The sequence below is a fragment of the Etheostoma spectabile genome, chromosome 11 (assembly GCF_008692095.1).
Source record: "Etheostoma spectabile isolate EspeVRDwgs_2016 chromosome 11, UIUC_Espe_1.0, whole genome shotgun sequence".
NCBI classification, from domain to species: domain Eukaryota; kingdom Metazoa; phylum Chordata; class Actinopteri; order Perciformes; family Percidae; genus Etheostoma; species Etheostoma spectabile.
In genome coordinates this window covers 9,268,549-9,289,164 of record NC_045743.1, presented here as the reverse complement: position 1 = coordinate 9,289,164, position 20,616 = coordinate 9,268,549, and the positions used below count along the sequence as shown (strand labels likewise).

The following is a 20,616-nucleotide window of genomic DNA, read 5'->3' as shown; positions in this document are numbered from 1 at the left end:
TGAGTTTCTTTTTCTGTCATAGATTCCTTAAGCTAATACTATGTTACATATACCACAGTGTTATAATTAACAACTCTGTTGGTTGCCACGGCATTTGATCACATCCCCTTAGTCTACAATGCAAGCTTGAAAGCGTACCTTCAGACCAGCGTTTTTCTTTTCTCTTTAGCTTCATTTGCTTCTATCTAATCCTCAAATTGACAGACAGTGATCCTTTGTGGTCAATTACTAAAGTCAAGAAGTGGTGTGCTACCCAGATTGGATCCATCTTGACACCACACCCTTTGCTGGTTTGCAGTGAACTCAGATGTTCATTCACAGCTACAAAACCAGATTCAAACTCATTGTTCTCATCACTTTAATTAACATTAAAGGAAATGTTTTAGGTGAATACACATACCACCTGCCAATTATTCTCAGTTATTGTCATGGTTTTTATGTGGTATAACTTCATGTGATTTGATTTTTTTTTTGTCTTTTGTTTATTTTTCTGTACACAATCTACTGTACATGTTAAGCATTGATAACATGGTATAAAAGATTGTTGTTAATAAAATTATTGGGATTTTTATCAATTTGGAATTCATAGTTTTTCTATTAAATTGTTTTTTAGAGAGTTTGCATCACTTTTATTTGGGAGATGCTTTTGACCAAAGCGGCTTACTTTATCCTACGTATACCGATAAAAAAAGTATAAAAAGTTCAAAATGAATGTAGGCTACGAATTGATAAACGTATTGATTAAACAGGGCTCGCCTAGTTTTTTCAGGCAAATTCAGGGATTGATGAGTTAAAATGTAATGATGTAGAACAGCGTCTCTAATGTAATTAGATGAGGCAGATTAATTTATCTTCTGCCACCGCCTGTGGTTGCTTAGCATCCTGTGGTACCTGAGGCCTAGTAAATGATGTAACTGTCCTATAAGTACGTAGGCGACTTGCTTAGCCGAGCTCAAAGAAACATCTTCGTGTCTGGTACTTTATATTCCCGTGTTGTGGGTGAAACAGCACTGGACCATTCAGCAGCCTATCCTTTATCCACTCCAACTTAAAAACTTTAACTTTAAAGTTAAAGTGATATTTTTAATAAACTAAATTCAAGATTTTTTGTTTTAAATGAACCAATAAGATCTCCAAATAAAAATACAGTTTAAAAGTCCCACATTTTGTTAATTTCCAGGTTTCTGTATTTTGGCTATATAACATGTTTACACGCTTAAATGTTAAAAAAGCTCCATATTTTTGGCAGTTTTAGCACGGCAAGCCCCCTCTCAAAAAAGCCTGCTCCAATTAGTCAGTGTTTCTGGGTTGTCTATATCTGCACTCTCAAATTCTCTGCACCATCATTGCACCCGGTTAATGACTGTAACATTACTGTAGCAGCATTTTCAATGTGAACGTAGTATAGTTGTGACATCACAATTGTTTAAACTGTTTAAACTGCTCATTTAAAGGCAAATTGAATACGGGTTGTGTTCGTTTTTCTGTTGATTCAGCATTTCAATATATAGCACATCAATCTGCTTGCTATTAAAAAAAGTCATGAAAATCTCACTTTTTACAACATGGGACCTTAAATTACATACATTTGTGTTTGAAATGATGAAAGGGTTCAATTGTTTTATGGTCTTGTCACTTAAAATGTTATCGTTAGGATACACAATATACAGGTGTAAAAAGCAAAACCTCTTACAGCAAATTTAGTATCCTTTTCATTTATTTAGCAGTGATGAACAATCTCTTCCAGTTAGAAATACTCCAAACACCTCCAAATAACCAAAACTCACTTCCTTGCTCACTGTTGATGATTGAAACTTAAATGTGTTGAAGTTTGAAACATTAACATGGAGCAGGAAAGAAATGTTGAGATTTCAAGGCACTCACACACACTTCCACTGCTGAAAGAACACTACTGGGATTTCCCAAGACAAATGCAAGGATGACACTAGACTTAAAGCATTCCTTTGCAAGTGACACAGTTTAGTTATAGTTCTTTTTTTTAAATGGTCGTGAATTACATGAAGAAGAATTCAAAACATTAAAGTCCAACAATAGAAACATTGCAAGATGCGTGTAAAAATCTTTACCCCTAAATCTATAAAAGGAACTTCTTGTAAACAAATAAATATAAAACCAGACATATACAACCAAATAAACCACATGATCACAAAAAACGGATTCTTCAAACCAAAAGCGATGAAACATGTGTATTCTATGCCAAATGAAAAACATATTCCCATGGTTTATGTACAATATCTGAGGACATTGCATGAAAAGAATAGACCTGTAAATCATGTTCATCGTATGCTCATTTGAAATGTCTGCAGGCGTCTAGCTGATAGGAGCGCCGGTTGTTACCAGTTTACAATAGGCACCCCTCTTGGCCATGAGTTTGTCATGTGTGTCTTGCTCTATGACCGCTCCATTAGACATCACTGCTATGATGTCAGCACTCTGGATAGTAGACAGCCGGTGAGCGATGACGATGCAGGTCCGTCCTTTTCTTGCCTCATCCAGAGCAGACTGTACACTCTGGGAAACAGAACTTTGTCAGGAACCTTCATGTAGGAGTGTGGAAATTGGTTTCATTCAATATACTTGTACAAATATGTATATGCTGTTCGATGGTGAGCATTCTTTTACCTGTTCACTCTCTGTGTCCAGGGCAGAAGTAGCTTCATCTAGTAGCAGGACCTTGGGGTTTCTGACAATTGCCCGGGCAATGGCGATGCGTTGTTTTTGTCCTCTTGACAGCTGGGAGCCCTGGGCACCAACCTGAGTCTCATATTTCTTAAAATGTGTAAGTGTTTTGAGAGAAGTGGAGAAAGCAAAAGTTTGCATGGTCAACAATGCTGTAAACTTGTACAACCACAACAAAATGCTTTCTTCTATGTTAACTTCTTAACATCTGATATACATTTTCATATGTACACACACACAGAGCAAATTTATTATTATCATTATTTCATACTTAAATACAGTATACTTGTCAAGACATACTGAAAGGCATGCACTTAATATAGATACACAAAAATCAACACTATCACATTTAAAATGGAACTAAAACTAAAACAGTCCAATTAGCTTCCAATTAAGCTACAACACTTTGTGTTCTTGTTAACAGTTAAAGAGTGGTTAACAGTACCAGACTAATAACCAGGATTTACAACGGCAATGTGTGTGTGTGTAAAGTTGTATCTTTAGGGTGTTATACTCACATCTGGTAGTGTCATCACAAAGTCATGTAGGTTGGCTTTCTTTGCCGCCTCAAAAATCTCTTCCATGCTGACACTACATGTGCTATCTCCGTACTGAATATTCTCCGCTATGCTGCAGTCAAACAAAACCGGCTCCTGGGACACTATGCCAATCTGAGATCTTAAGAAGGGCACATTGACTGTACAAGATGGGCGACCATCAATCAACTGAAAACAAATAATAGCATAATCAAGATGTTGGATTAGATCTATTTTGTGATTGGTTAAATGAATGTCTGAAACAGTGTACCTACCACTTTCCCTTCATCAGGATCATAGAATCTTTCCAACAGTTGAACACTGGTGCTTTTCCCACAACCGCTGCTCCCAACAAATGCTAAAGTCTGACCAGCCTTCACAGACACAACCAGGCCATTCAACACTTGGACATCTGGCCGGGTTGGATAGGTAAAGTTGCAATTGAGGAACTCTATTTCACCTCTGAAGTTATCCTTAAGATAAACAACTAGGTTTAATCATGTGAAAGTAACATCATAACAAAATGACATCCCGTTATGTATAATTCTGTTTTATTTATTGAATTTACCAACCCATTTCTCTCCATCTGCATGGCTCATGCTGATTTTAGGAATTCGGTCCAATAGTTTGAAAAGCCGAGCAGCAGCAGTTTTGGCTTTGGCATAATCTGGAGTGAAGGAGGACGCTTTGCCCAGTGCTGTCCCACTGATTACTACAGCTGTGATCACTCTGGAGAAACACCATGAGAGCATTTGATGTCAATGTTTTGTAATCACATTACAAAACACAAATTAGATATAGGATCTGAAAAAGACAGATTTTCCATTGAAAGAAATAATTTTACCAACCTGAAAACAAACATGTACTGTAACCCCTCAAAGCTAACCAGATAGCCTCCATATCTAAACGAAGCAGCATACGCCATGAAGATGACACACTGGGAAAACCCAAAACAAAGCCCATAGATGATGGCTTTTTTCTTGGCAGATTTATATGGAAGCTCGAGTTTCTGCTCATATGATTCAACAAATGAGCTCTCTTTGGCCAAGCCAGCAATTGTCCTGATGTTGGCAAGAGCTTCACTGGAAACCTGCGGGAGAAAGTCAAGCTCTAACACCATAGCCGTTGGTTTCTTAGAGAAATGTAAAGATATCAATGCACCTTTATGGCAATTGTTCTTTGGAGCTTACCCAACCTGCTGCTTCCATGGCTTTTTTATCTTGATTTGCAAAACCTGTCAGCATTTTGGCTTGAAACACCCCAGACAGCCCAATGAGTGGCAGGAAACACATTATTACAAAGGTCAACTTCCAACTGAAGTAGAAAGCAATGATAAAAGAAGCTCCAATGCTGGTCAACGAGTTCACAATCATGCCGATCTGACATCCTGTTGCCTGCAGAAGCAATACCAGCCACAATATTGTTATTACAATACCAAATGTATGCTTGTTTGTGTTTTAAATAGTGTGAAATATGGATACAGGCCTGTAAATCTGTAACATACCCCTTGCACCATGGATGCATCAGTTGCCAGTCTGGTGGTCAGAGCTCCAGGGCTGTTTCTGGGGTCATCAAACCAGCCAATCTCCTGCCTTAACATGGCCTCAAAGCCCACTTTCCTTAGACGGCGGGTCAGCAGCTCTCCAGACTTGGCAAAAGCATATCCCTTAAACATTAAATCAGAGTCAGTCTACATGTCAATCCTAGATTTACCAGTTCTGCTAATTTTCTATATCAAATTGACAACGTGATGCGTACTATACTATATATTCTGATGCAAACCTGTATAAAGTGGGAGAAGAAACTAATCACAGCCACAATGCAAAACAGAATACATATCCCACTGATCTGTTTCCTCTGCTCGTTCAAGTCACCAATGGCAAACGTCTGCAAATACAAAGATCATGTCAGTTGTTTACACGTGAGCAAACAACTTCAGCTTGTAAAACAGAGCATAAGCAATTAAAGAATGTGAAAAACACAATCCTCACCCCAAGAATTTGGCTGAACAGGACAGCATAGATGGGGTTGATAGAGCCATTGACAGCAGCTCCCACTGAGCCAATCAGCATGTACGGCCATTCTGGTTGGTTGTATTTGAGGATACGTGCTACTGGGGCCGGCTCTACATGTTTGTCGGCATCATCCTCACATTTCTGTTAAATAATACACATTAGATCTATTAATTTCTACATGACATTGATAAAGTAATGTATACTACAGCATAAAAGAGAACCTCAGTACATTTGTGAAGTCCTTGTCCGAAAGGGTCTTGAGGACGTCTGATGATGTGTCATTTGACAATTTACTCTGAGATCGCAGTCGAACAGAGTCCCTACAGGAGTAATGTTGACAACAAAAAATCTGATTATTTGATTTAATTTTAATTATTTTATAGTTTTTTGTCTGATATTATCTTTCTGAATTTTTACTTTACCTTTTACTGGATGTACGGCTCCTCACTTTTAGACTAAAGTCTTCTTCAAGATCTTCACTGATCGCGTCTGGCAGGAAAAAAACTCAAATCCAAACAGTGTTTAACCAAGTATTTAAGCTTTTGTTGCTCTTTAGCAAAGACATGAAAGACCTCCAAACACTAAGATTGCCCACTGACTCCTGCTTTGTCATGTCAGGTTGGACCCACCAACTGCTTGTGATACTGGGAGGAACTTGTGGGTACAGGGTGACAAGGTGTTAAAGGTACGTGTACACACAACATGGATTATAATACTAGTTTTGTATACTATACATATTTTATATGTGTATGTATTCCTTCTTCTCATCCTTCCAAAACAGGTCTGACAAAGTAAGGTCATGCTTACAAGCCTGTAGAGCATCACAAACGTGCCACACAACAACCAACATCCCCTCTGACTGTGTCTGACAAGATGGTTGCTTACTGGCCATCCTTATTGGCTGAACCAGTACTGTACTCTCCACAGGCAAGCCAATATGGTCTGTTATAGGGAAAAATGTGTGCAATGGAACTCTAATGTTAAAAATGTTTTAGGGTGTGAAATGCACTCTTTATTGGAGCTGAAACAATTAACTGATTTATTGATTAGTTGCTCAACAGAAAAGTAATTGGAAAAAATGTTGATAACCGACTAATACTATAAGTCTTATACTAGCAAAAATAACTAAAATAATTTTAAATATCGTTAAAAAAAAAAAAGTGTGAGGATTAGCTGCTAGCTTTGTTGTATCATTTTGGACTGTTGGTTGGAAAAAACAAGCCATTTGAAGAAGTCACCATGGATTCTGAGAAACTGTCATGGACATTATTCACTTTTATACCAAGAAATACCAAAATATAATAATATGCAGATCAATCTATGTGACTATTATCTGCAGCCCTAGTTTAATGATCAGCAGACCTAAATATATCTCACCTTTAGTTGTGTTGGATTTGCCTTGGTTCTGCAGGGTGATCAGGGTGAAGTAGACACCTTGTCTTTCTATGAGCTCACTGTGGGATCCCTTCTCCACAGCCTGTCCATGCTCAAAACCAATGATGGCATCTGCATTACTAATTGTGGAAAGACGGTGGGCTATAGAAATTGTTGTCCGGCCCGTGCGCATCTGCACACACATTAGGGTCATTTCACAAAGCATGATGTGTGGCTGAAGTTAATGGTCAAAGTGCACTCAATTATGTGGTCTATGGGCAGAGAGTGGCTCACCTTATCCAGTGCCTCCTGGACAACAGCCTCACTCTCATTGTCTAAGGCAGATGTGGCCATATCCAGCAGCAGGATCCTGGGGTTTCGGATCAGAGCTCGAGCAATAGCAATCCTTTGCTTCTGTCCTCCACTCATCTGACCTCCACCTTCTCCCACCAGAGTATCAAATTTCTAGTGGAAAAATAGTAAACATGTTATTTTTAAACTGCACAAATTTACACTTTTGACTATAAACTGTATGCACTGTAATTCTTCTGTATTTATCTTGTCGTACCTGTGGCAGATTCGTAATAAAATTATAGGCATTGGCCTCTTTTGTCGCTTGGATGATGTCTTCCATGTTTACTCCAGGTCGACCGAATCGGATGTTTTCTGCAATGGTTGTAGCAAACAGCACTGGTTCCTGCTCTACAATACCAATGAGAGATCTGAGCCACTGGATGTTTAAGGTACGAATGTCATGGCCGTCCAAAGTCACCTAAGAACGAGAATTATATATGTGAAATTACACTGAAGACTTCAAACTCTCCACTGATGTCTGGTGTGTCTGTGCAGGTGCTGGCTGATTGTTACCATTCCTTCCTTTGGGTCATAAAACCTTTGGAAGAGCTGGATTGTGGTGCTTTTTCCAGATCCACTCGGTCCCACAAAAGCAGTGGCTTCTCCTGCCTTGATCTTCATGCTCAAATTATTTAAAATCTGAAAACATAATTGTCTCTTTATGAGTTAATTTTTGAAAAGTGAGAAATGGACACAAAGAAATGCTTGTTGGCGAAATGTACCTTAACTTCAGGCCGGGACGGGTAGAAGAAAGTGACATTATGGAATTCAATGTCACCTTTTACTTTGTCTAATTTGTGACCTTTTTCTGAGAAACAATCGATTTCTGGTTCCTGTAAACATAAGAACACAGAACTTAATTTCACGGTAAAGATTCTTCCTCTTAAAATGGACTGTTTCAAATTTGTATTGTATCTGCAAAAAAGTCTTAAGTAGCATCCTGATTTTACCCGGTCAATTGTGTCAAAGATGATTTTTGCTGCAGCACGACCAGAAGCAAAGGCCTCTAAGCATGGAGAGGCCTGGCCCAGGTGCATAGCTGCCATGAGTACCCCAAAGAAAACCTTAAAAACAAAACACAGCCGCCACATGGTGAAACAAACGCCACTGTCTTTCAAATACTTATGGTATGTTATATAGAGTATCAGATGTTTAATGCCTTCATCTTTCCATACCTGAATAAGAGTACCAGGAGACAGCTCCTTGGTGTCGATGACCAATGTAGATCCATACCAAAAGGCCAAAGCGAAACAAAAGAAAATGACGCACCAAAGGTATCCTTGAAAAAGGCCTACGATCGTGCCCTTTTTTACACCCCAGTTCTGAGCTTCTGCAAGGTTTCTGTCATATCTGCACAAATTTCAGTTTCATTTCAAATCATGGAGTCGTGGCTCATCATCATCAATCGCGTTGCAGAACAACTTCTTGTGATCTGACAAAATGACAAAATACCTTTCAGCTTCTTTTTCCTCCCCACCAAATGCTGCCACTGTCCTGATGGAGGATAGAACCTCGTCAGCTACCGCACCTGCCTTTGAGTAGGACTTAAGCTCTCGTCCTGTCAGCTTGGCCACAGCCTTCAGCAACATTAAAGAAAATCACACAAAAACATTAGAAAAGATATTTAAACTTTGTGACATATGATACCACAGAAAATAGCAATGTACTTCCATCCAGCAGTAAGAAATCCTTCTACTAACTTTACCATGGCCATAAGTCCAGCAGCTATGCCAATTAGCGGGCTCACTGCTATGACCACCAAAGTCAGCTTCCATCCGCCAATGAATCCAACCATGAAGCCAAACACAAACGTAGAGATCCTCTCAATGAAGATAGACACCTGGTCAGCGATGGCATTGTTGATCTTGTTGATGTCACTGTCAAGGAACAGAAACACTATCCTGTGTAAAACATTCTCCTAGCTATGTACTGATAACCGCCTGACCTGCAGATAAAGAGGCCCAACTCACTCCGTCATCCTTGTGTTCAGTTCACCAACAGAGTTGCAGTCAAACCATCCGATCTCCATTTGCATTACTTTTCTGAAATAAGTCTTTCTCATTCGATCAATTTGTCTTGCAGCTGCCACCACCCAGAAGGCAACCTACAGCAATCAGAATTGCACAAAAGTATTTCTTTCAGTACATGTTATGTGCTAAACTTTCATAACAAGCCATAATAACTCAAGAGGGTTTCAAATTAAAGCTGAAATGGAAAGCAGAAATACTTACCTGAAAATAACTAACAATCAGAACTCCGATTCCAATTCCAACATAGTAATATGCAAACATAGTCATCTGTGCTTCAATGTCCACCCTGCAGAGAGAATAAAATGAGTAGCAGCAGCTCTTAACTGTAACAGTAATCACACAAGCTGTTAACTGTAGACTCACCCACAGTACACAGTGCTGTTTTCAGCTGTTTCATATATGGAGCCATTTGTCCAATAGATGGTGTTGTTGTTGCATTCCTTGTTTGTGTCTTTTAGTTCTTGGACCTCAAGCTCATACGCCACAAACGTGTTAGTCATCTGGCCGTACACCAGAAGCATGAGAGGTGAAGCTGCACCATGAATGACGGCACATAAACCCCCCACTATCATCATCACGGTGTCTTTGCAACTGGCAAATCTAAACTGAAAAAAGGAATTTGTGGATTTAAAAAAAAATTCTTTTAACAACGTAGATGTGAGAATTTGCTCCCCATTTTTATTTGTATGTTTCAATGATCAAATAAAAGATCACATAAAAGATAGTAAAAGTACAGTGGTGTTCTAAATTCTACTTAAGTTTTTAACTTGTTTTATGTAAAATCCTAATCTAAAAATAACTTGTGACTAAGGCTATCAAAGAAATAGAGTAAATTCAAAAGTGAAAAATCACGTGATATAAAAAACCTACCTCAAAACTGAACTTAAGTACATCATCTTAAACAACCCCTATTTAGATTACATCTTTACATCATTCTTTGTTTTTAATTTTTATGAATAAACTTAAATTAAAAAACAAATCTCTAAGCACTTCTACTGTAGCAGTGAACAAACGTTTAGTTACTCTCCCCATTTTGGATGAAACCTAGCTCTTGCTCCAACATGGTTTGAATGCACTTATTTTAAGTCCCTTTGGACAAAAGCATCTGCCTTATGAATGTGAACTAATGAGTCACTTTGCACCACTGGCAAAGACACAGTAGTTACCAGCTGAAAGTATCCAACACTGGGCATCTTATCTTTTTTCTTCTTGTCTCTGTAACACATGAACATTAACATTAACAACAATTAAAGTAATATTTTGCAAACATATTTTGGTCTGAAACATACTGTGGGAGATTCTTAACTACAAACTTACCCGTTCTCAATGTCTGCCAAAAAATAAAGAAAGAAGGAGAAACAAAATGTAGGTACCCTGTAATTACTTGGCTTTTTACACAAAACTCCGCCATTAACGTATTTGTTGTTGTTTTTGCAATAAAAGTGGATCACACACCTCTTTTATCGACACCCGGTGCTGCAAATGTGATTGATTTCTTCATGTCTGCTGCCCTGCCTCAGGCAGGTGTGTCCTCTGGAATAAGTATATGTAATAAGAAAATACAGTATTCAATGGGTGTTAGAGAAGCACTATTTGTATGCATAACTGTGGTTTTATAAACTGATTATTAGTGTGTTACAGTTAACCTAAGTGACCTGCTGTCCCAGTATGTTGCTAAAATGTGCTTAGCAAGCAGAAAGCAGCATCTCTGAGAACGGAGCTTGATGTACCCAGTGTATAAAAAGATGAGTTACAGTCACCCCACAGGGCCAACAGGGCCACCACAGTAACTGTGGATAAAAAATAATCTAAATTGTAGTTTAGACAATAACCAATGGGATCCATGGTCCAGTGGGATTCAAGGGAACAAACCAGGTTGTCAGACTCATTTCAGTCCATGTACACGTCTACAAAGTTTTAAAAAAAAACTTCCATTGTTCCTAAATAAAATTGGAATATTAAAATGAATGTTATCTAATGGTTAAGTCCCAGATGTCATCCACTGTGTGTTGTGTGTAGTAAAAATACTACAACAACACACTGCTTTTAGCAGTGCTTTTTCAACAACAAAACATCACTAAGTTACTACATTTTTAAATACATAGATTCTAACAAGAACAGCAATTATTACAAGGGCATCCTTGTTGAGCATGAACTTCATGGGGGAAGAAAAGAAATCGGACTGTACCTGGACTTCTCGCTGAATGTCTGCTTTCTTCAGAACTCGAGCAACACCACTGAGGCTCATCAGAGTAAATTCCTATCTTGACTGTTTCATTTTCAGGTAACCCATGATTCTCCTTTCCCATTATCTACACCTCCATTAGACTGATAAGAATTGTGTCAGCATTATGACCCTTATTCATTGTAAGAAAAACTCAATCACTAAACCAAGTTAATGTTCATTTACTGCTATACCTGTCTTTGAAAACATACCCAGTGGGATTTTTAAAATGTACAATTTTCCAGCTAAAAAAACGGCCCTTGTGTTAAATAAATAATTGTAGAATGGGTTAAATGCACCTAAGGCCCTTAGTTATTGGCAGGTGCTGTCATAATACACACATAATCCAAATAAAACGTCATAACTAAGGAAATGTTGGCACATACCTGTCATCAGAATTTATCAGAATAAAACTTCTATTAAGTATAAATTTTACATTTTCACAAGGCTAAATAACCAAAGCAGTAACTGTTCTAGGAAGAAGTACCCCAGCACATTTTCAAATCAATGGTAACACACGTTTAAGGGGTTGATCCTTAATTTCAGACAATATCTAAACATACTGTAGGCTAATACATTTTATGTGTCATTAAAATGTCATCCATTTGTCTCGTTCCATAACTTTCTAACTGCAGTGTGGAGTTCACTTATTTCCCAGTTAAGTACGCTATTAGTACATACAGTGTATTATATAAAATAAGGAAATGGAGACACAATTGTAGTAATCAAGCGGATGTTTGCGGGGTTAATGCCCGCAAGGACAAGAAGAAGAGGGCCTGGGTTTCGGAATTTGCTCCTTCTTTACAACTGGTTGTTATCAAAACACAGGTGATTGAGAATAATACAGGAAGGAGGGGACTCAAAGGCACATTGGGATTTGAACCGACTTTCCGATTTTCTCATACAGAGCTGACAGTTGTCTGGCATGGAGAAGCCTGCATTAACTACTGCATGTAAAATGTACAGTAGGTGGCCAACATTGGTACAGTATATTAAATACTTTACACTATTTTATAAGTGTACTTAGTTTAGGTATGTAGCATTAAAGAAGTTTGTTAATTTGGGTAATTGGTAACTTTTTTTTACAGAGAGTAAGTCCGTTGACAATTAGCTTTGCTTATTATAGGGAAACATGATATAGAGACAGGATATAGATAGATGGATAGGTAGATGGATAGATAGATAGATAGATAGATAGATAGATAGATAGATAGATAGATAGATAGATAGATAGATAGATAGATAGATAGATAGATAGATAGATAGAAAGATAGATAGATAGAAAGATACTTTATAAAGCCTGATGGCTTCTCAGTCCTCTCGGTCCTTGTTTTTTGTTTGGGGAAATTAGATATTTGTCTTGATTTCCACACACGTGCCTCAGATGTGGAGAGATGCCAGAACACTGGGTCACTGCAGCACAGCGCCCTGAGCAGTTAGAGGTTCAGTGCATTGATTCAAGGGCATTGTGGCAGTGCCCAGGAAGTGGACTGGTAATTATGTATATTTGGGCTGTTCTCAGAATGTTCTTTAAAGACTGCAAAAACAAATACATGGGAATGTGTAGCATAGAAAAGACTGCCTTTCTTGGCATTTGGCGTTTCAGTTTACTTTTTAACTCAGTCTTTGGCCCTTTCTGTTGGTAAAAGGTTATCACACTGTACAGCATTAAAAGGTACCCAGAGAGAGCTTAGCGTCAAAGTCTTTTATTTAATATGTGCCACTTACTGTAATATAGTACCTGCATGTGATCAGATTCATTTTTGGATTTAATGAGGGAGAAAGAGTATATGTAATTTATAGAACGTTTAACGAGGTAGAACTTTATTGCGGTAAAAAAAAAAAAAAAACATATGATGAGAGACAATGAGACCCTAACCCACAGAGAGAGTAACTGTTGAACCTACTTGTCCCAAACATTGTGTATCGAAGTGAGATTGTCACAAAGTGTATGACACGGGAGAAAGCACTGAATGTCTTATATTGCAATTGCTGTTGCTTAACCTTTTGACTTGGACACTCCTACCAAAATGTGCAACCCAGTGTGGGCTTGCTAGTGGGTCCCATTCAAGTCTTTCCAACTGTTCCAATACAGTTCAAGTATGGAAAGGGACCGTGATAACTTTCCATTTTTGGAAGGGCAACGTGTCCACTGGAGGCTAAGAGAGAACAGCATCTGCTGGTGGTTGATAAAAGACAGAAGAGTCAACCCCAACAGTCTCATTCTCATCAGAGAAGGATGCCTCCTCCTCAACCTTCCTTACTCTCAGACACATTCTCCTTTATGTCACTTGCCCTTTCAAAGAGCTGTGACAAAAGCTCATTGGCAAAAAAATACCTTTACTTAGAGGTCATTTGACCCCAAGGAACACTGATGTGTACAAAATGCGTACAGGACACTGAAACTATATCATCATGTTATTTTTTTGTTTCCCCATTAAATGAGGAAAAGTTATTCAGTGTGAATCAAAAAAATAATGACAAGCACTTTTTTTAGAGCCCTTAAACATTGATTGGTTTCAAATTGACCTATACATCCTGTATCAATGCGAGTTTTTCCCAAGAGGTTTGAATCAGGAGAAAACATTGAATGTCTTATATGTCTTTAAAGACCGTAAACATTGACCCCAAGGAGAACATTAGGGTTAAATGAGGATTAGAAATATATTGAGCAAAACACATTGTACTGCATGGAAATATTCGTATGTGCTATGGAAATATGGAAAATGTATGCTCTATCTATCTATCTATCTATCTATCTATCTATCTATCTATCTATCTATCTATCTATCTATCTATCTATCTATCTGATATGATCATATAGTCTCCAGCAGATGGCATCATTTCCGTGAAAAGTGGGCGGAGATGGCGAAGGCATGTCCTGCCCGTAAGGTCCCGCCCTACTTTGCCTTACGATGCCTCTAATTGGCTACAAAGGCAACGTACTAGCCAATCAAAAGCAGATTAGGGCGGGTCATGCCTTCACTAACCTAGGGAAAGGTAATTTGCGCCGACCAGACCTAAGTTCCCCGGAAGTTACCTTCACATAAATGAAGTAGTAAAAGGAAAAAGAACTTTGTTCAAATTTTCACAATCTGTGTCTCTCCTGAAGATCCACGTCCTGCTGCTCCGCCATGCGACACTTAATGTATTCACTCTCCGCACGTAAGTTTATTTTTCTTTTCACTCTTACAATTTTTCTCAGTCGTTTTGGCAGGTTACATTTCTCGAATCCTTCTTAACATTTGCAAACCATTTAGTCGATTTCTCAAAACAGTTATCACAAACAGCCACACACAATGGATGACACACAAAACCTGTAACTTGCTCACAAACTCCAGTCCATTCCTCAAAAGTAAAGCTTTATGTCGATAAAGATGTCAGTGCCATCAGAATGTCAAGTCCTTGTGTCATTGTTCAAGAAGATGCTGAGTTTTGTCCAAATGTTTAGTTCAGTGTTAAGACTGCACCTTTTTCTGTATGGCATTCATTCATTTCAACAGTAGATAGTCACACATTCCTTTTATGTGAGATCAGGATTTACATTTCTGCTTTTTTTATTTTTGGTTTATCAGCTAATTACAGTGTCATTTTGATTCAGAAAGAAAAACACCAAAACTATGTGCTTTGCTCTGTTTTGGATATGCCTGTTAATTTGGTGCACTTCTAAGCTATTTTACATAGAGGTTGATCATTGGTTGATTTAGTGGTTAACACAATCCCCTTCATTAATGGAAGTCAAGATTCACCTGACAACAATTAATCAATTCTGGACAAATTCACAAGAAAAATCTGTAAGAACACTATGAATGAAAAACTTGCTTGACCGACAAGTGACTAGATCACGTGAAGGCAGTTTTGAGAGTGTCAGTTATGTACCCAAGTGACTAAGAGAACCTGTAAGAGATGTTCATCTAGTAAAACCTGTAACTAGAACCAGTCCCCTGAATCTCACTCCACATGGTGAAATGTTGTAATATCTAGCTTTTTCGCTTTTGATAATCAATTTAGCATGTTTGGTCATTCTTCAAGCAAAAAAAAATACGCTGCCAAACTTCAAATGTTCCAAATCATAAATAGTGAGTATTCACAGCTTCAGTTTGTATTATATGATAGTAAACTGAATATTTCTCAGTTGGGGGAAAAACAGTTTTTTTTAAGTGAAATCTTTTACGGTTTGTGACATTTAATGCATCAAAGTCTCTGGTTAATCGCAGCCCACATGTCAGTAGGTTCTACTCAATATTCAGTCCCAGTTGAACTGGTTAATTTGTAAAGTATTTAAACTGCCTTTTACGTTCATTCATTTCGGCCTGTATGTGTTTATTATTTTAGAGCATAATAGTAAATTACTCTGCAACCATTTTAATTATAGATGAATCATTTTAAGATTTGTTGAGTCGCTGGTTTCACCTTCTCAAATGTAAATATCTATTGGTTTCCTTCTGGTCTTCTGTGATAGAGAAATTTATGTTTTGGACTGAAAAGAAGCAATTTGAAGATGTCAGCCTGGGCCCCGGGAAAATGTAACTGCCACATTTTCTTAGGCTTACTGCATCATTATTATAAAAAATAATTAAAACTAGATATATTGTTGGGCTTGTAAAGTATCCCATTGATAAAGTACAGTACAGACAAAGGACTCATCACACAAAAATGTGTCTCCATGTTGAATAACGCACGTACTGTAGTCAAGGCGTGTCATCCACCCACAGATACAGGTTCTGCCACATCTCAGTTTCATGTTTAATCCTTCCTCAGCAAAATTCAGTGTTACTATGAAGTTTAAATTGTTAAAATGGCATCAGTTTGAAAAAGTCCAGGGTTGCAAATGTAGTGCTTGCTTTGCATTGGGAGGTACTAAGTGCAAAATACTGCAATAATAAAAAAAAAACGTCAGACGATCTGATAAAATAAGATTGAAACAGTACCTGACATTATTACCAGCTGTTCTGAAGCTTTTGGTCGTATCACACACACAGTCTTTTTCCAGCTGATGTTAAATTGACATACAATTGAAGATATTTACATTTACGAAGTTTAAGATTAAACTCTCAGGCTCAGATTCTGTAACAGTCAATTAGGCAAAGTACATCAACTGAAGAAGTGTTTGATTATTGAAAGCTCCAGAAAAGCAGCTAAATAGACCTTGTCAGATTGTTTTGTCAACTGTATGCTAAAATGCAAGTGCAACTGAGCTTCATATTTAATAAAAAATTAATTTTAAATGCATAAATGATATATATACAGGGAGTATCCATTTATCACAATTATTTCAAATTGGGACACATAAGTGTTTTGTGACTTATTTCATTTGTAGCCAGTACAACATTATGAATGTGAAGTTTTTTGATTGAATCTTTTTTTTCTTTTCTCTTTAGAAAAAATCTACCTGTATATCCTTGGACTGGTGGCTCCCTGGTTTGCTTATCGCTGGTACAAGGACAGCAGAAGAGTGTCCAACAAGGAAGATAAATATGTCTACATTACTGGCTGTGACACTGGGTTTGGCAATCTTCTCGCGAGACACCTGGACAAGCAGGGCTTCAATGTAATTGCATGCTGTTACACGGAGAAGGGTGAGGATGAGCTGAAGGAGAACGCCTCGGACAGACTGGTGACCTTTCACCTGGATGTCACAGACTCCAAGAGTGTCAGCGAAACGGCAGCTCTCATCAAGACTCTCGTTGGACAGAAAGGTGAGTGGCTTTGAGGTGCTCATTTGATACAGTCACGTTTAATGATGTTTCTTTTATCTCATAGACGGGTGTTATGTTTATCTCAGAGTTAGTAGGATGTAAGGTGAATCAACAATATTGATGTTGTTTATGTTTAAAACTGGGCAGTACTGATAATGTATCTTAAAGAAATTGTTCCAACTTTAAAGAAACGGTTTGTTTTAAGAAATTCACTCATTCTTTCTTGATGACAGTTAGATGAGAAGATTGATACCACTCTCATGTATGTTCGTCATCATGGAACTACAGCGAGCAGCTAGTTAGCTTGGCATAAAGACTGGAAACAAGGCTATCCTGGTTCTGTTAAAGGTGATCCAATCCACCTACCAGCACCTCTAAAGCGCAGTAACTATCACACTTTATCTTGTTTTGTTTAATCAGTACAAAAACTAGACTATTTCTTTGCCAGGCATAGTAACTTTATAGTGGATTGTGTTACTTTTCGAAAGAGCCACCTATGTTTCACCTATGTTTTTATGCTAAGCTAATTGGCTGCTGGCTGTAGCTACATTTATACTGTACGTACATGAGTGGTATCAATTCTCATTCTCATGTGATGCTCTGAAAGTAGGGGATACAAATAAACGTATTTCCCTTAGTATCACAGTATTCTTCTAACTCAAGTTTTAGGAATAAGGCAGTTATTTTACTTCTAGGTGATGCCAGGAAAATGGTGCCATGCAAGTGGGTATTTACACTCATCTCCTTGTGTTTCTTATCTTGTTGTGTTGCTTTTAGGCCTGTGGGCCGTGGTGAACAATGCTGGAGTCGCTCTGCCGTCTGGTCCCACTGACTGGCTCACTATAGACGACTACAAGGACATGATAGCTGTCAATCTGTGCGGTGTAATCGACGTGACACTGAGCGTCCTCCCTCTCATCAAGAAGGCCAAAGGCAGAGTGGTGAACGTCGCCAGTGTGTGTGGGCGAGTCACACCGTTCGGCGGACCGTACTGCGTGTCCAAGTACGGAGTGGAGTCCTTCAACGACGGTCTGCGGTGAGAGGAGATGTAACTTTTTTTTTTTTTTAATGCTGTATACACATTGTTATTCTCACAAGTGTCTTCTCGACTAACAGCAAACCTAATTTTATCTTTCAGTTTAAACATGGCACCATTTGGTGTCAAGGTTGCATGCATTGAGCCAGGCTTCTTCAAAACAAATGTGACTGATGTAGTGGGGATGCAAAATAACCTGAGGAAGCTCTGGGACAGGTTACCTCAGGATGTGAAGGACGACTATGGACCTGCTTTCTTAAATGACTGTGAGTTACTCAACCTGTTAATACTTTTGTGTTTTGCCTTAGCAGCTCAACACATCACAGAACAGTGCACAAACATAGAGGAGATGGGTTTTGTCGACTGGTGCTCGCTCCAAAAATGGCTCATGTTCTCCATGGCATAAACAAACATTAACAAAGCAGATAATGTTAACATGTAAAATAACAACTTCTGTTGCATGCGTTTGATCGCTTATTTAAGTACAAGTAAAGTATTTTTACAAAAGATTTTTACAAAAGATTATAATGACTTGTAGAACGTGCATCAAGGCTTGTGTGCAAAGTGGAATCACTTGCTCAATGTCTGTGTGGCATTTTTTTTGTTACTAGTTATTGTTTTTCAAATCAGATTACTTTGGGTCAACTTTGCCCCCAGCAACCCGCACATAACCCGGCCACCGTTTTCTATATTCTACAACTATATATGCATTGGTTTATGATGGTGGATTATCTTGTGTGTCTGGTAGCCCCGTGAGCTTTTCCGTCAGGAGTTTTATTTTTAGTTTCCCTTTTTATAGGTTCAACCAAGTCCGCTTGGTCACAGGTTAGAGACCAAATATCAGCTCCTTTGCTCAGATTTGAAGGCCATTGTCAAAATAACACATTAAGCACACATTTCTTTCTTTGAATAATTCACGGAAATTAAAGCAGCTTATTCATTTTAATTTTCAATTCAATTTTATTTATGGTATCAATTCATAACAAGAGTTATCTCGACACTTTACCGATAGAGTAGGTCTAGACCACGCTCAATAATTTACATTTCACTCCTGAAGTAGTTTTATAATAATTAGTGATTCTCTTCTGTATAGATAAACTTGAATAGGTTCAGGATTTTTTCAAATTACATTTTTAAACATTTTGATGAGGTATCTTGCCATCAATTGTAGGTTAAGCTTGTGGTTCCCTTACTTACTCCTAATTAACACTCGTAGGTTTCTTGAAAGGAACTATGTGTAATTTGGAACTAATTTGAGAGAAAATAGACACAGTATTTTATATATATATGTTACATTGTATGCTTCCCTTAGACAAATAAGCATATTTGCCACTTCAGCTGGTCTTCTGTGCACTGACTTAGCTTAATGTTTAATTGTGATTGATTATTTTGTAGTGTACCAACTGAAACTGTATTTACCTATACTTCATGCCAAATTGTACAGCTCTTTCTAAGAAGCCTCCTCCTAAATCATTAGGAACTAACTAGAAATGGAAAAAACTGTAAAATAGTGTTGCCCTGTATGTAAACCATGGCTGAAATGCTTCTCTTTCAGCTCTTGAAATGTTGACTCAGCGGTTAAGGATGTTGTCGGACACCAATCTGATGAAGGTGGTCAGCTGCATGGAGCACGCTATCTCTGCCGTTCATCCTCGTACACGCTACTCTGCCGGACTGGACGCTAAGATCTTCTGGTTGCCTGTGTCGTACATGCCAACCTGCATCTCAGATATGCTTTTGCGTAGAAACAGCCCTACTATAAAACCAAAAGTATCTGCACGGTAGTTTCTGTCAAAGCAGTTGTTTGAGAGAAAGAAATAGTGCTAATTTGTAAGTTCATGTATGTCTTTTTTTTACTGCAATAACTGTTTGTACATGAAGGATTATACTATTGACGACAACATTTTCTGTATTATAAAACGTGCTCTTTATGTCTTTGACTCCTGACATTGTCATGCCTGATATCTAAGTTAAATGCATTACAGATAATGGCCTTTGGCAACAGACAGTGGATTTTGCTAACCTTTGTGCTTCACGAGGGACATTTTGGGCTTTCAATTATTTATTTGTATAGTTTTTTTTTGCAATAACCATTGAACAATTACAATCACATCAAGAACATCTTCCAGATGTTTCTATTCAGAGGCTTTTCTCCCTCTATCTATCTATCTATGTAAGTGACTTTCTCAAGAGTCGGACTTGTTCATTTTTTCAACCACATAGGGACAACTAACATTTCTCCAGCAGAGGGCAATAGAGCACATGGCCTGCAATAGACACAGGTCAGTCTTTCTGTAATTGATAGTACACAATTATCAGGCTAACGGTTCCGAATACATAGTTAAGGGCATACAGGTACTGGGGAGGAAGTAATTATGAGGAATATATGTCCTCCAGAAAATTTGTATATGCTCACATTCCCACAGACAATGATACAAGGCACCTTGGTGAATGTTGCACTTAAAACATTGGTTAGGTATATTAGGATTAAATGTATTTAATTTAACAGTATAGCAATGTAAATTCTCATTATCCCATTATACTTTATTAATCTTAATCTGGTACTGATTGTGCTATTGAGCATATTTTATTCCAATTGTCTATACTAATGTCTTGCAGATTATGCACCCACCCCAGCCTCCTGCTGT

The 20,616-nt window shown here is 38.0% G+C and overlaps 2 protein-coding genes across 2 annotated transcripts; one reads left to right on the top strand and one right to left on the bottom strand.

Annotated features, from left to right (window-relative positions):
- Positions 1-2,003: 2,003 nt before the first annotated feature.
- Positions 2,004-11,267, bottom strand: abcb11a (ATP-binding cassette, sub-family B (MDR/TAP), member 11a). The gene is made up of 28 exons (XM_032528920.1): positions 11,198-11,267; positions 10,465-10,542; positions 10,327-10,339; positions 10,176-10,224; positions 9,373-9,614; positions 9,211-9,295; positions 8,950-9,083; positions 8,685-8,856; positions 8,432-8,556; positions 8,155-8,329; positions 7,930-8,043; positions 7,702-7,812; positions 7,493-7,618; positions 7,194-7,397; positions 6,920-7,090; positions 6,629-6,818; positions 5,674-5,740; positions 5,481-5,571; positions 5,228-5,392; positions 5,019-5,123; positions 4,741-4,902; positions 4,427-4,630; positions 4,085-4,326; positions 3,809-3,965; positions 3,512-3,709; positions 3,219-3,425; positions 2,644-2,790; positions 2,004-2,532 (listed from the first exon to the last, which is right to left on the bottom strand). The coding sequence occupies exons 2-28, from the start codon at positions 10,508-10,510 to the stop codon at positions 2,332-2,334; spliced, it is 3,903 nt and encodes a 1,300-aa protein (XP_032384811.1). The 5' UTR covers positions 10,511-10,542; positions 11,198-11,267; the 3' UTR covers positions 2,004-2,331.
- Positions 11,268-14,161: 2,894 nt separating this feature from the next.
- On the top strand, positions 14,162-19,899 carry dhrs9 (dehydrogenase/reductase (SDR family) member 9). The gene is made up of 5 exons (XM_032528995.1): positions 14,162-14,398; positions 16,615-16,932; positions 17,710-17,968; positions 18,071-18,234; positions 19,524-19,899. The coding sequence occupies exons 1-5, from the start codon at positions 14,368-14,370 to the stop codon at positions 19,751-19,753; spliced, it is 1,002 nt and encodes a 333-aa protein (XP_032384886.1). The 5' UTR covers positions 14,162-14,367; the 3' UTR covers positions 19,754-19,899.
- The last annotated feature ends 717 nt before the right edge of the window (positions 19,900-20,616 follow it).

Coding starts and splice junctions, on each gene's coding strand:
- abcb11a (XM_032528920.1), bottom strand. CDS start 10,510: ATGAAGAAATCAATCACATTTGCAGCACCGGGTGTCGATAAAAGAG. Junction 9,084..9,210: donor TGATTGTTAGTTATTTTCAG/GTAAGTATTTCT, acceptor TGATTGCTGTAG/GTTGCCTTCTGGGTGGTGGC. Junction 3,426..3,511: donor ATCCTGATGAAGGGAAAGTG/GTAGGTACACTG, acceptor ATTTGTTTTCAG/TTGATTGATGGTCGCCCATC.
- dhrs9 (XM_032528995.1), top strand. CDS start 14,368: ATGCGACACTTAATGTATTCACTCTCCGCAC. Junction 14,399..16,614: donor AATGTATTCACTCTCCGCAC/GTAAGTTTATTT, acceptor TTTTCTCTTTAG/AAAAAATCTACCTGTATATC. Junction 17,969..18,070: donor TCCTTCAACGACGGTCTGCG/GTGAGAGGAGAT, acceptor TTTATCTTTCAG/TTTAAACATGGCACCATTTG.